The 14,291-nt window shown below is 42.6% G+C and overlaps 1 protein-coding gene across 2 annotated transcripts in view; it reads right to left on the bottom strand.

Annotated features, from left to right (window-relative positions):
- The window catches only part of WDR19 (WD repeat domain 19), a 565,820-nt gene that overhangs the window by 461,380 nt on the left and 90,149 nt on the right, over positions 1-14,291 (bottom strand). For both annotated transcript variants that reach the window (XM_030191304.1, XM_030191303.1), the window contains exon 9: positions 1,466-1,639. In XM_030191304.1, coding sequence (XP_030047164.1) covers positions 1,466-1,639 — 174 coding nt within the window. The remainder of the gene's footprint in view (positions 1-1,465; positions 1,640-14,291) is intronic.

The raw sequence follows: 14,291 nt of genomic DNA, 5'->3' as shown, positions 1-14,291 counted from the left end.
AGGGAACAGATAAGAAGGATTTATCCATGGAGCGGAGTGCACGGGAAGGGGTGTAGGGAAGGACAAGTGTGGAGAGATACTGGGGAGCAGCAGAGTGAGTACATTTATAGGTTAGTAGAAGAAGTTTGAACAGGATGCGAAAACGGATAGGGAGCCAGTGAAGCGACTTGAGGAGAGGGGTAGTATGAGTAAAGCGACCCTGGCGGAAGACAAGATGGGCAGCAGAGTTTTGAACCGATTGGAGAGGGGAGAGGTGACTAAGTGGGAGGCCAGCAAGAAGCAGATTGCAGTAGTCTAAACGAGAGGTGACAAGGGTGTAGATGAGGGTTTTGGTAGAGTGCTCAGAAAGAAAGGGGCGGATTTTACGGATGTTGTAAAGAAAGAAACGACAGGTCTTGGCGATCTGCTGGATATGAGCAGAGAAGAAGATTCAAAGATGACCCCAAGGTTTCGAGCTGAGGAGACAGGGAAATTGAGAAAGCCAGCAACAGAAATAGAAAATGGGGGGAGTGGGGAGGTGGGTTTGGGGGGGAAAATGAGAAGCTCGGTTTTGGTCATGTTTAATTTCAGGTGGCGTTGAGACATCCAGACAGCAATGTCAGACAAGCACGCTGAAACTTTGGTTTGGATGCAAGGTGAGATATCAGAGGTAGAAAGGTAGATTTGGGAGTCATCAGCACAGAGATGGTAGGAAAAGCCATGGGATGAGATTAATGAACCAAGGGAAGAAGTGTAGATAGAAAAGAGGAGGGGACCAAGAACAGAACCATGAGGTATGCCGACAGGCAGAGAGATAGGAGTAGAAGAGGATCCACCAGAGTGAATACTGAAGGTGCGGAGGGAGAGGTAGGAAGAGAACCAGGAAAGGACAGAGCCCTGGAATCCAAGTGAGGACAGAGTATGGAGGAGTATGCTGTGATCGACAGTGTCAAAAGCAGCGGAAAGATCAAGAAGAATGAGGATAGAATAGAGACCTCTGGATTTAGCCAGTAATAGGTCATTGGAGACTTTAGTAAGCGCAGTTTCGGTTGAGTGGAGAGGGCGAAAACCAGATTGTAGTGGGTCAAGAATAGCATGTGAGGAGAGAAAATCAACGCAGGGAAGTAAAGTAGCGAAGCTGGCACTAAAACAGCAAAAGGGGGAAGTCCTTGATACAGCTTAACAGTGAAACTTGCATGTCGGACGTCTATGAGCCCCCAGTCTGAAAATCTACACAGATAAGTGTTTAAATAACATAAATAATATAAAGCCGATGAAGAAATAAGGTGCCTAAGTTGTTGCCACAGAAATAATAACTGGGCAATAAGCACCACTGAGGCAAGTTGAAAAATAATTTAAAACAATTGAAGATGAATTGAAAAATATAGTGGAGGAAAATAAATATCTATCTAGGATCCAGTAATTTGATGAATCAGTGAGTGACTTCATGCACTATTTTTCATTTAAAAGTACCACCATTACCTACCAGTTACCACCACATGAAGCTGCTTTGTTCAGTGACTGGGAGATGGAAATGCTCGTCAGGTTGTCATTATGGTTACGAGCCTGGAAAAGTTCTTGACCAATCTCACGGATGTGTGTCGAAATGACAACAAAAAACCCCTGAGAGAAACCAATAATGATGTAGCCATCACCATACCTGCAGTAAGAAAAGATCATTTCAAGATCACCTGTTTGCAAGCAGTAAACAAAGTCTTTATCGGTCACAGATGATAAGCGACAGTAAATCTTCCCATCTGAGAATACCATAGTTTTTCATACATATTGAAAGCATGATAAGAAAACCAGAGAGGGAGAGAGAAGAATGGTACAAGGGGAAATGGAGGTGTGAGAATGTATATTTTGCAAGGTACAGTGGAACATCACTTATCCAAAAGGGGTTCAGACCACAGATGGTCTGAACCAGCCATTCCCAACCCAGTCCTCAGGGCACACCTAGTCCCATTAGGTTTTCAGAATATCCACAATGAATATGCATGAGATAGATTTGCATGCACTGCCTCAGTTGCATGCACATCTAACTCTTGCATATTCATTGTGGACATCCTGAAAAGCCAATGGGATTAGGTGTGCCATGAGGATTGGGTTGGGAATGGCTGGTCTGAACACTGGGTATTTCCAGATAAAGCAAAGTTACTCACCTGTAATAGATATTCTCCGAGGACAGCAGGCCACATATTACCCACAGTTGGGTGAAGTCACTAACAGAGCCCCAGTATGGATATGTTCTAAACTTCTAGCCCCAAACTCGCATGTGCACGTACCTTCCCACCCACCTCAGTTGCGTGGGACCAGCAGTTGACTTCAAAGCTTAGAGAATACAACTCCTAGGGGAGGTGGGAGGGTCTGTGGTAATATGTATCCTACTGTCCTTGGAGAACACCTATTATAGGTGAGTAATTTCACTTTATCATAGGACAAGCAGGACAACAAATTACCATTGTTGGAAATCCCTACCTAGCAGGCTCACCGAAAAAAACATTGAAAAATAGGGACTTCCAAGAAGAAAGGCCAATCAGAAACTAATTAAATTAAACTTTTATGTACATCCCTGTTGTTAAGGGACAGCCTGGAACATAACAAAAATGGGCCTAGGAGGGTGGAGTTGGATTCTAGCCCCCCAATATTCTGCAGAACTGTCTCCAAAACCAGCTGTTGTGTCAGGAATCCTACTCAAGGCAGTAGTGAGATGCGATACTGTAAACCATGGGAGGAGATCAGAGCACCAAGGGAATAACATAGATGGAGAAAAGAGGAGGTCCCAAGACACAGCCCTAAGATATACAACTGATAGTGGGATGAAATGGAGGAGGATCCACCAGTGTATACACTGAAAGTGTGATGAGACAGATAAGAAGAAAACAAAGAAAGAACAGAGCCCCAAAATCCAAGTGAGGACAACGTATCAAGGAGTAGGTGGTGATCAACAGTGTCAAAAGCAGCAGGTAGATCGAGAAGGAGGAGGATAGAATAGAGACTTCTGGATCTGGCCAGGAACAGGTCATTAGAGACTTCAGCTGAATGTAGAGGGAGAAAGCTAGATTGAAGTGGGTCAAGAATTGCTTGAGATGAAAGAAAGTCAAGACAATGGCAGTGAACAGCATATTCAAGTAGCTTGGATAAGAAAGGGAGGAGGGAGAAGGGGCAATGGTTGAAAGGGCAGGTAGGGTCCAATGAAGGTTTTTTGAGGAGTGATGTAACTATAGCATGTTTGAAAGCATCAGGAACAGTTGAGGTGGAAAGTGAAAGATTAAGGATATGACAAGATAGAAGGGATGACAGTAGGAGATAGTGCATAGAATCAGAGGCACAGGTAGTTAGTCTGGAGAAGGAAAGATAATGTGCAGTTTCCTCTTCAGTGATTTCAGAAAAGGAAGAAAAGGAGGCAGAGGTAGAAGGAGGGTTCACGGGATGTGACTTGGTTGAGAACTGAAGGAGAATCTTGTGAACCTTGTCAAGGAAGTACTCGGTCATGTCTGGGGAGAAAGTGAAGGGGAATTGGAGGTGAAGGCACTTTGAGGAAAAAGCTGAATATGGCAAAAAGACGTTGAGGGTTTGAGCCAAGAGACAAGAGAGTTTGTCAAATGAATGTACTAGTCTTGTTTGGCAAGTGAAACAGCAGACAGGAAGGGGGTCAGCAAGAATTTGAAACATATAAGTCAGCATGGGCATGAGATTTTAGCCAAAGGTGTTCAGCAGATTGGGAATAGGAATGTAGGTAGTAGATTCTAGAGGTCAGCCAAGGCTGGGGTTGGGTACACCTTACAGAATGGGAAATGGGAGCAGCGAGAGTATCCAGAGCAGAGAATAGTATTATAGGAAGAGGCAGCCTCATTGACAGACTTGGATAACATAGTGTTTGAGAACAGTCTCAGTTCATGCAAGCAGATGGAGAGTACTTGAGATAAAGAGGTCATGGACGTAGGAAACCTTGTTGGAGACAAAGTGGGCATTATATAGGGCACATGAGAAAGGCAGAGAAGATGGGGAAAGGAGAGGAACAGAAATGCCCAAAACCATAGTTATGAGAACATACATTGTTCATTCCGATTAGAGGTCTAATTTGAGCTAACAAAATGAAATGCATCCCCCTACCCCAAAAAGGTGAAATCATCACAGGTCCAAGGTATTCAGAAATGTTGAACAAACATGCATAGTTAATATAATACCTGCATTTTTTAAATTTATACTTGCCTTTTTAGAAAATAACAGTTTTGTTGTTGAGTGACATGTACATTTATGATTAAGATATGTTATTCATGTAAATCCTGGTAGTGAGAACAAAAGTGTGTTTTATTTTATCTCTATTACATTATAATTACACTAGTAGTTAAGCCCATTAAAACGGGCACGTTTTTTTTATTTCTGTGCTTTCCTCCTTTTGTTTGTACTGTCATTGTAGGTCCCATATGTCTTCAGTTAGTCAGAGTGTAAAGGGGGAGAGAGAGGGGGGGAGAGACCTCCAAATCGGCAGCTAAAAGGGAGTCAGCGTGGCGATGAGTACATCGGCAGGTATTCTGTGAGGAGAGAGGACCATCCTTTCAAGCTGGAGCCAATTTGGACGGATAGCGGAATGCCGGGGCTGTGTCATTGGCTAAAGAAGTTTCAACGATGCGAGGGGGACGCCACTGAAGCCCGTTGCTGTTCCGAAGCCAAGCGAAACGGTGCAAGCGGATGTTTTCATTGGCTAGAGGACTTTCAATGGGGCGAGGCCTGATGCCCCTCAGTGGTTAGAGGCCAATGGGAGTGTGGGGCAGCGCTGGTGCCTGAGCTCATTGGCCGGGGGAGGTGCCGTTCAGTGGTCCTCCCCCGCGGGCGGGTTAGCGGCTGTGGAGAGCCCGCGTTGGCCGGGTGGCAGCATGTCGGGTACGAGCTTCGTGCTGGAGGCGCTCGGGGAGAAACTGGTGAACGCCGAACGGGCGGAGATGGACACTCAGGCTCTGGCCTCGCGCCTCTCCTTGCTCGGGCTTTTCTGTGGCTGTAGTGCGAGCGCCCCGTGCCGTCAGCTCTGCAGCAGCCTGGCCAATTTCTACAGCCGCTTCCGCCAGTCGGAGCACGGCCCCAAGGTGGAGGTGGTCTTTGTGTCGTCCAACCAGGATCTGAAGCAATGGCAGGACTTCGTGCGGGACATGCCCTGGTTGGCGCTGCCTTTCAAGGAGAAACACCGTAAGGTGAGAGAGAGAGAGCCACAGACCACCACCTCCCCTCTCCTCTCCGTCTATCTGCAGAGAAAGGTGGCCATCTGGTTGATGTTGTCATTGGCTGCCAAAATGAACAGTATGCTGTTGTGTTGATCAGCAACCAGAATTCTGTTCTGCGAGAGAGGAGTAGACAGAGGGAGGGAGAAAGAGGAGAGGGGGAAGAGAGAGAGAAACTGATCGAGGAGAGGCACAGATCTGGGCCTGGGGGTCTTTTTGTTTCTGTTGCTAATAAGCACTGAAGCTCGTTTTCCTTTAGTCTCTTCTCTGTGAAGCGGTGGATAACCGCGCTGCTGTCAGATCTGTTAGGGTGTGGTGATGCATGCGCAGAACAGCGAATGTAGGGCACGTTGGGAGAGATCAGTGAAGTGACACGTGCGGCACATCGGTCAGCCTTCATTTATTTAGTAGGATTATGTCTTCTCAACTAAGACATATCTGCTCAAGAAACCAAATGAATATTCCATACGCACTAATAGTTATCTTGCCAACCACTGTAAAACACAGCATAAAGCATCCTCGTAAATGTAACTGAATCAATATAATCTCTAACAATTGTTAAATTTAAGCCACATTGAACCAAAATTCGTTTTTGGATAATTGTGGGATACAAGTATGAATAAATAAATAAAATAAATATAATAGACAATATATGCCTTTACTGTATTTATATTTTAATTTATATCATTCAAATAATTTGTTCATATTTTATTCCTGTGAGAGGGGTGGTGGGCATTCAGCATAGTGGCGTGCTGTCCTCTTCTTTTTGTTATATCTATTCTTTTCCTCTCTCTTTTTTCAGCTCTCCTCTATTAACAACTTGTAGCTCTCTTCCCTACTCACACAATTTATTTATTTATTTATTGCATTTGGATCCCACATTTCCCACCTATTTTCAGGCTCAATGTGGCTTACAGAGTATTGTTATGACAGTCAATTCCAGGATATCAGATACAATTGGTAATGTACAAAGATTAAGTAGGGGAAGAGAGAAGGAAGGTGTTAGGCAGGATAGTGTAGAAGGTGGGCTTTAATAGCTGGATGGGTTGGTGAGGCTATGGGTTATCTTTGTAGGCCTTGTTAAAGAGGTGTGTCTTCAGAGATTTGCGAAAGTTAGTTATTTCGTCGAAAGTTTTCAGGGCTGTAGGTAGTGCATTCCACAACTGCGTGCTCATGTAAGAGAAGGTGGTGGCGTGTACCAGCTTGTATTTTAATCCTTTGCGGCTGGGGAAGTGCAGATTGAGAAATTTGCAGGCTGATCTTATGGCGTTTCTGGGAGGCAGGTCCACGAGGTTTAGCGTATAGATTGGGGCGTCTGCGTGAATGATTTTGTGTACAATCGTGCAGATCTTAAACGCAATGCGTTCCTTGAGAGGGAGCCAGTGGAGTTTCTCTCTTAAGGGTTTTGCACTTTCATATTTGGTTTTTCCAAATACGAGTCTGGCTGCGGTATTCTGGGCTGTTTGGAGTTTTTTGATAGTCTGTTCTTTGCAGCCAGCGTACAGTGCGTTGCAGTAGTCCAGATGACTTATTACCATTGATTGTACCAGGGTTCAGAAGATGTGCCTCGGGAAGAAAGGTTTTACTCTTTTGAGTTTCCACATGGAGTGGAACATCTTTTTCGTCGTGTTCTTCACGTGAGCATCGAGTGTGAGGTTTCGATCCATGGTAACTCCAAGAATTTTCAGATTTTGTGATATAGGTAGAGAACAGTATGGTGTGGTTATGGTGGAGTAGTTGTTTGTGTTGTGTTGTGTTGTGAAATGAGTACAAGACACTGTGTTTTTTCTGCGTTGAGTTTTAGCTGGAATGCGTCCGCCCAGGATTACATGATTTGGAAGCTTTGGTTGATCTCGTTGGTGATTTCGTTTAGATCATGTTTAGATCATGCCAAACGGTGCCTCAGCGGTTCAGGAGCGGGGAGAGGCAGCCGTTCCTCTCCCTAAGGAAACCGTACGAGACCCGAGCGCTTAGACTTCCCTCCCGCCCGCTGACCCCCAAAGTGAGTGGACCTGGTAGACAACCGTCGGAGCTGTGAGCACTTGAAGAAGCGACTGAATGCGTGGCCATCCACCCACTGGGATTGCGGGCCTCGAGCCAGGACACACGAGTCGCACAGGAACCGGGAGAAAGGTAGAAAACAACACCTCAACGACCCAAAGCAGGGAAAGATAGCTGCTCTTCTCTTAGAGGACCACACAAGACCTGTTTGCCTAGACAGGCCTCTCGCTCGCTGTCCTCCCTCTGACACAACAAGAACCGCTCGCTGAACTTACCTCCCGATCGCTGACCTCCCTCCGACACAATAAGAACCGCTTACTCCTTCCCATACCTCCCAACCAGTGGAACACAAGACGTCTGCTCTCTTTCTACCTGACCCAACCGATACGATAACCATCCTCACCAAACCACCAAGCTGGAAGCTTGCTCAGAGATGCTGACTGGACACATGCTGAGACCTGGAGAGAACAACAAAGACAAACGCCGCACACAGGGCTCCTAAATGAGAACGCAGTATGAGAAGAGGAACGATTGATAAAATCACAGCTCCATTATACCAAATTGCAGTAATGTAAACGGCTATAACTGACCTAACCACTTCCTCTGACACTGAGATCAGCGGAGCGCTGCAAGTCTGAGAAACTCGCGACCAGGCCAGAGAAGCTGATACACAACGCGGAGGAAGACAAAAGAACTACAGAGCAGGTATTGCCTGAGAGACTGCTACGTTAAGTACTGGTCACTGAAAATCTGCTCTGTTTCATGCTTACCCGCGACATTAAGCTATCTGCTTCCTTCTGTCCCGCTTTTGCTTATATGTGATAGTAAACTATGTACTAGAAAACCATGTACAAGCTTTGTTCCGATCACGCTTATCTGCAGTAAGCTGATTGTTACTTATATTCTATTCATGCTTACCGGGGACATTATGCTATTTGGAGTTATTTATTATGTCTGTCTTGTTCACGCTTATTTGCAACAATAAGCTAGAGGATATCTCTGTTCTGTTCAGGCTTATCTGTGACAGGAAGCTATTTGCTATCTCTGCTCTGTTCATGCATATCTGTGACAATAAGCTATTTGCTTCTTCCTGACATGTTTTCTTAACACAACACTATCATCACGCATATTAAAATCTTCCTACTACCGATAAACCAAACTAAGCAGCAACTCAAAACATCTGAGATATAACCACAACACATTACCTAAAACCAACATGAATATCAACAAAATTCTTCTAATAATTTACTTTCTCCCCCTAATTCACTATGCATGGACTAACCCCAACACAAACAATAATATGGACACAGCACAAATACCCCACAAACTACTCAATCACAACCCACCAGACCTAAAAGATAACCAACTAAAAGGGAAAACAAACACACACGGAAATAACCGACAGAAAGGGAAGAAAGGACACAACAAAACCAAATACCAAGGCAACAGACAATTACTAAGAATCAACACGTACTCGCCTAACGCCGAATCCTATACATCAATCCAAATAGGATACATAAACGCAAGATCGGTTGTCAACAAAACAGCAACTATAACAGACTGGATCACAACAGACAATCTTGACCTTCTATTCATTACCGAAACATGGATCCACGATCTCAAAGACCCCATAATCTTAGATCTATGCCCACCAGGATACAAAATTATCCACTGGACAAGAAATGGAAAAAGAGGAGGGGGTCTAGCCATAATATACAAATCCCAATTCACCATCACAACCACAGCTGAATCTATCACGCCTCAGCTTGAAATTGCTGCGGTCAGAATCAATCACCCATACCTACAAGAACACCTTAATGCAGTACTGCTCTATAGACCGCCAGGCAACTGGCAAGATTCCCAAACACATTTCATGGACTTTATTTCAAATACGTGTGTCTCCACCTCAAATCTTATCATCATAGGGGATATCAACTTACACCTTGAAGACCTCACCTCAACTAGCACCCAAGAATGCGAACAGTTCCTACAACTATGGGATCTCCACAAGCAAAACGCGCAACCAACCCACAAAAAAGGACACACATTAGAAATCATCACACACAAATTCGACCCCGATTTAAACCTCATACTAATTGATACAAAGTGGACACCTACACAGTGGTCTGACCACTGCAAAGCAAAACTCCGCCTCCGATGGCGAAAGAAAGACTCACCCAATAAACAAATACGAAAAACCTACACCACAAGAGGAAGAATAGACCCAGCAACATTTTGGCAACAGATTTACAATAATGAATGGACTACAAAAACTGATACATATCAATTCCTCCAAGAATGGGACAAAAGATGCAAACACATACTAGACGACATAGCCCCGATCCAAACCAGAACTTCAAATAGAAAGAATTCACGAAGACCTGAAAAAACTTAAAACACAAGTTAGAAGGCTGGAACGAGCATGGAACAAACAAAAAAACAACTCCACATACGAAGCCTGGAAACAACTACATAGGAAATACAAATACACCATAAGACAAACTAAAAGAACATACTACAAAACCATAATCGGACCAAATTACAAAGACATACACAAACTCTTCCAACTAGTGAACAAATTACTAGACACCACAACGGTCACATCTAACAGTACAGAGGCACCAACAGCAGACAGCCTCGCAAAATACTTCAATGAGAAAATCGTAAAACTACGACATCAAATACCTAGCAGCACCACCAACTACACCACAATCCTCGACTGCCTAGACCCAGACTCGGGAGTATACCCTGCGGACAGAACCTGGACAAACTTCGAGACTGTTGGAATGTAATTGTATTTTACATGCATTGCCTGTCACCTATTATTTCTCTGTGATTACTCTGTGACCTCTGATGTGAATTACTTAGAGAGGTCACATAGCTATGCAACTTCCTGTGGGGGTTTAGATGCAGCACATGCAGCACATGGAGCACATGGAGCTCATGATCTCTCCTAACCTGAGAGGATCTATGGTGGTGTGAGCATCCATTACCATCTAAGCACATGGAAGGAGCTGATAATACAAATGTATAGTAATATGTATATAAAAGCCTGTCTGATTATAATCTAACTACAAACTGTGAGTAAACAGATGTTTTGTTACTTCAACTTTAAAGTGACTCAGCAGTGAATTATTCAGGGGTGAATGAGAGAGAGATGAAGAAAGAAATTAACATTTCTAAAGCTGAAGCTGTGTGTACTAAAATCTGCTAATTATTTACTACAAATAATCCAACAAAAGGGTTATGGGCCCAGGGCTCAGGAATTGAAAAAGAAGAGAAATATTACCAGGCCACATTTTTCTCTTAAGTTTTAAAGGAAAGATTCAGTCTGTCTCTCTCTCCCCCCACACAGCAGACAGAAGGCTAAGAAAATGGCTGAGGGAAGAAATTCACCATTTTTCTATTCTCTCAAGGTGCCTAAATTAACTGAGTTTAATTATCAGAAGTGGGAACTAAGATTCATATGTCTCCTTCGAGCAAAAAGATTAGATATATGCTTAGACCAAGACAGAACAGCTGAAAATATGGCTGAATGGGACAATGCAAACTATTATGTGAAGTGCATGCTTTTGGAAGCTCTCTCAGAGAAACAAGCCATATTAGTGGAGGGAAAAGATACACCAAGGGACGTTTTGTATAAACTGAGAACTATGTATGCAACTACATATGCAAAGCAGCAACCAATTTGGCTGGCAGAGTTGAATGAAACCAAATTAAGGGATAAAAGTAAATGTAATGATCACATTATGCATCTTATGTCTTCATTTCAAAAGCTAGAACTTTCTGGAATTCCCATGTGTGATGCATTGAAAAGAGCATTTCTTTTTACCTCACTATCAAAGAAGTTTGATGTTTTTAGGTCTGTAAATGAGGCCATTGAAGGGCAATCTTTTGAACAGGCAACATCAAAACTAAGGCAGGAATGCATAATAAATGATTCTGAGGAGATGTGTTCTCAAAGCAAGTCAGAGAGAAATGAAACAAATTTCTTGGCAAAGAACAGAGGAAGGCGGAGCTATGGGAAAACTCCACCCAAGGGCAAGCTGATTTGCTACTCATGTGGAAAGGAGGGACATGTATCTAAATGGTGTAAGGAAACACAAAACACTCCCTCTAGCTCACCTAAGCCAATGGAACTAAAGAATTTTCAAACCAGGAAATGTATGAAGGACAAAGATAAACACAAGGGCTTTCTAATGGCAGAAAAATCTTTGACTATGGTAAATAATAATTCAAATGAAAGTACTTGGATTTTGGATTCGGGGAGCACATGCCATTTAACCAATTGTAAAGATTTCTTTCAGGAAATGTGTCCAGAGGAAGGTATTCTTAAAACTGCAAACGCAGGGACTGCTAAGATCCAAGCAAAAGGTATTGGATTCTTAAAATGCAAAGTGTCTAATGAAGTTAAAGAAATTCCTGTAAGTGATGTCTTGTATATTCCCCAAGCAGTTTGCAATATGCTTAGTGTATCTACATTAGATAAGAAGGGATTTGTGATTCATTTTGAAAACAGTAAGTGCACAATCTCTAAAAATGATGAAGTGTATGCTGAAGCTTTTATGCATAATGATGTTTATAAACTGAGCATTTCAGGTGAAGCCTCACATATGGCGCAAGTAAGGAAGAATGATGGTAAATGTAGTCTGGAAATCTGGCACCGCCGCCTGGGACATCGTGATTCTAAGGTGATCCAGGATCTTTACAGTAAGCAACTGGCCACCGGCATTCAGATAAGTGCAAATGCTGGTAAAATGGAGAAATGCATAGACTGTGTTACTCAAAAAGGTGTGAGACCCTCATTTCCTGAATACACAGGAAATAGGAGTAATAAAGTGCTGGACTTAATACACAGTGACTTATGTGGACCGTTTAATATCCCATCATTGGGAAATAACAGATTTGTGCTAATATTCTTGGATGATTTCTCTAGATACTGTGTGGCCTACTTGCTGAAAGAGAAAAGTCAAGTCACAGACATGCTGAAGAAATACGTAGCCATGGTGAGCAATAAATTTGAAAGAAAACCAAAGGTTCTTCAGACCGACAATGGTGGTGAGTTCACTTCACAAAGCATGCGCACATTTCTAGAACAAGAAGGCATTCAGCATATCACAACAGTAGCTTACACACCAGAGCAAAATTCTGTTGCAGAGAGAAAATTTAGGTCACTTGTGGAAATGACCAGATGTATGCTGTCAGATAGCAATCTCCCTAAAAGACTATGGGGGGAAGCCATTCTCACAGCAGTGTACCTACAAAACAGAATGCCAACTAAAGGCGCTGAGCGCACACCACATGAGACATGGCATGGTAGGAAGCCAAACCTGTCACACATAAGAACATTTGGGAGTACAGCATATGCTCATGAACCAAAGCAAAGAAGGCATAAGCTGGATTCCACAACAGAAAGGGGCATTTTAGTTGGCTATGCTCCAGGACACAAAGGATATAGAATTTTGAATCTGAAAACTGGCATTGTTGGCATAAGACATGTTACATATTTTGATGAAAACAAAAGGGTTGATAAAGGCTGGATTATCCCAGATGAGCCTTATCATCCAGAATATGAAACTAGAACCATAATAGACATGCCAGTGTATATAAATGCCATACCAAGGCAGATGTCTGAAAGCAACTCACCTGTATCTAACGAGGAACAGGCAGAGGAAACAGACACAGAAAGGATCATTGAAGAAGACAGTACAGTTGGAGAAGGGGAATCAATTGGAGAAGAACTCTCAGATTTAGAGGATGCGGAAAGGTCAGACCAACCTGTTGTCAGACGCTCATCCAGGGTAAACAAAGGTGTTCCACCCCCAAGACTGTCTTACCTAACAAAGTCAGCAGAAGCTCAAGAGCCCTTAACATGGGATGAGATTGAGAAAATGCCAGCAGAAGAAGCTGCTGAATGGCGTAAAGCTGCACAAGAAGAAATTGATGCATTGGATAAAAATAATACTTGGATTCTTACAAAATTACCTCCTGGCAAGAAAGCTATAGGATGCAAATGGGTATTCAAGTTAAAAAGGAATGCACAAGGAAAAGTGGAAAGGTATAAAGCCAGATTAGTGGCAAAGGGATATCTTCAAAAATATGGAGAAGATTTTGATGAAGTGTTTGCACCTGTAGTGAAACACACGACAATCAGAACACTTCTGAGCATTGCAGTCTCAAAAGGCATGCAAGTCAAACACATTGATGTGAAAACAGCGTTTCTTCATGAAGATATAACTGAAGACTTGTACATGGAACAACCAACAGGTTTCATAAATACAAAACAAAGACAGCTAGTGTGTAAATTAAACAAAGGTCTTTATGGATTAAAGCAAAGTGCAAAATGTTGGAATGAAAAATTGCATGAAATATTGACAAATTTAGGATTTAAGCAAGGTGAAGCAGATAAATGCTTGTACACTAGGTGCAGAAATGGACAATATGCATACATTTTAGCTTTTGTTGATGATCTGCTCATTGCAAGCGAAAGTGAGCAAGAGTACAAGGACATTGTAAAATATTTAAACCTCAATGTTGAGATAAAAGAACTTGGTAATGTGTCATACTATCTTGGTATAGAAATTGAGAAACAAAATGATGGTTCTTATCTTCTAAGCCAGAAGCAGAAAATAAATGAGCTTATTGAAAGTTTAGGTATGCAAGATGCCCAAGTTGTAAGCACTCCCATGATCACTGATTTTCTGAAGGATGAAACAGTAAGAGAACCTTTACCAGATAACATCCAATATAGATCAGCCATAGGTAAGCTTTTATATCTAGCTACCACATACAGGGCTGATATAGCAAATGCAGTAGGAATTTTGAGCAGAAGGGTCAGCTCACCTACCAAATCAGATTGGACTGCAGTTAAAAGGATGGTAAGGTATTTAAAGGGTACCATTGATTGTAAATTAAAGATTTCAGCCAATAGTAATCCAAAACTAATATGTTACTGTGATTCAGATTGGGCAGGGGATCATTCTAATTATAAATCCACAAGTGGATATGTGTTTATGTATGGAAATGTACAAATTTCATGGGCCAGTCATAAACAAAGTATTGTGAGTTTGTCTTCTACAGAAGCTGAATATG

Source organism: Microcaecilia unicolor, chromosome 2 (genome assembly GCF_901765095.1).
Source record: "Microcaecilia unicolor chromosome 2, aMicUni1.1, whole genome shotgun sequence".
Taxonomy (NCBI): domain Eukaryota; kingdom Metazoa; phylum Chordata; class Amphibia; order Gymnophiona; family Siphonopidae; genus Microcaecilia; species Microcaecilia unicolor.
This window is presented reverse-complemented; position numbering and strand designations above follow the sequence as displayed.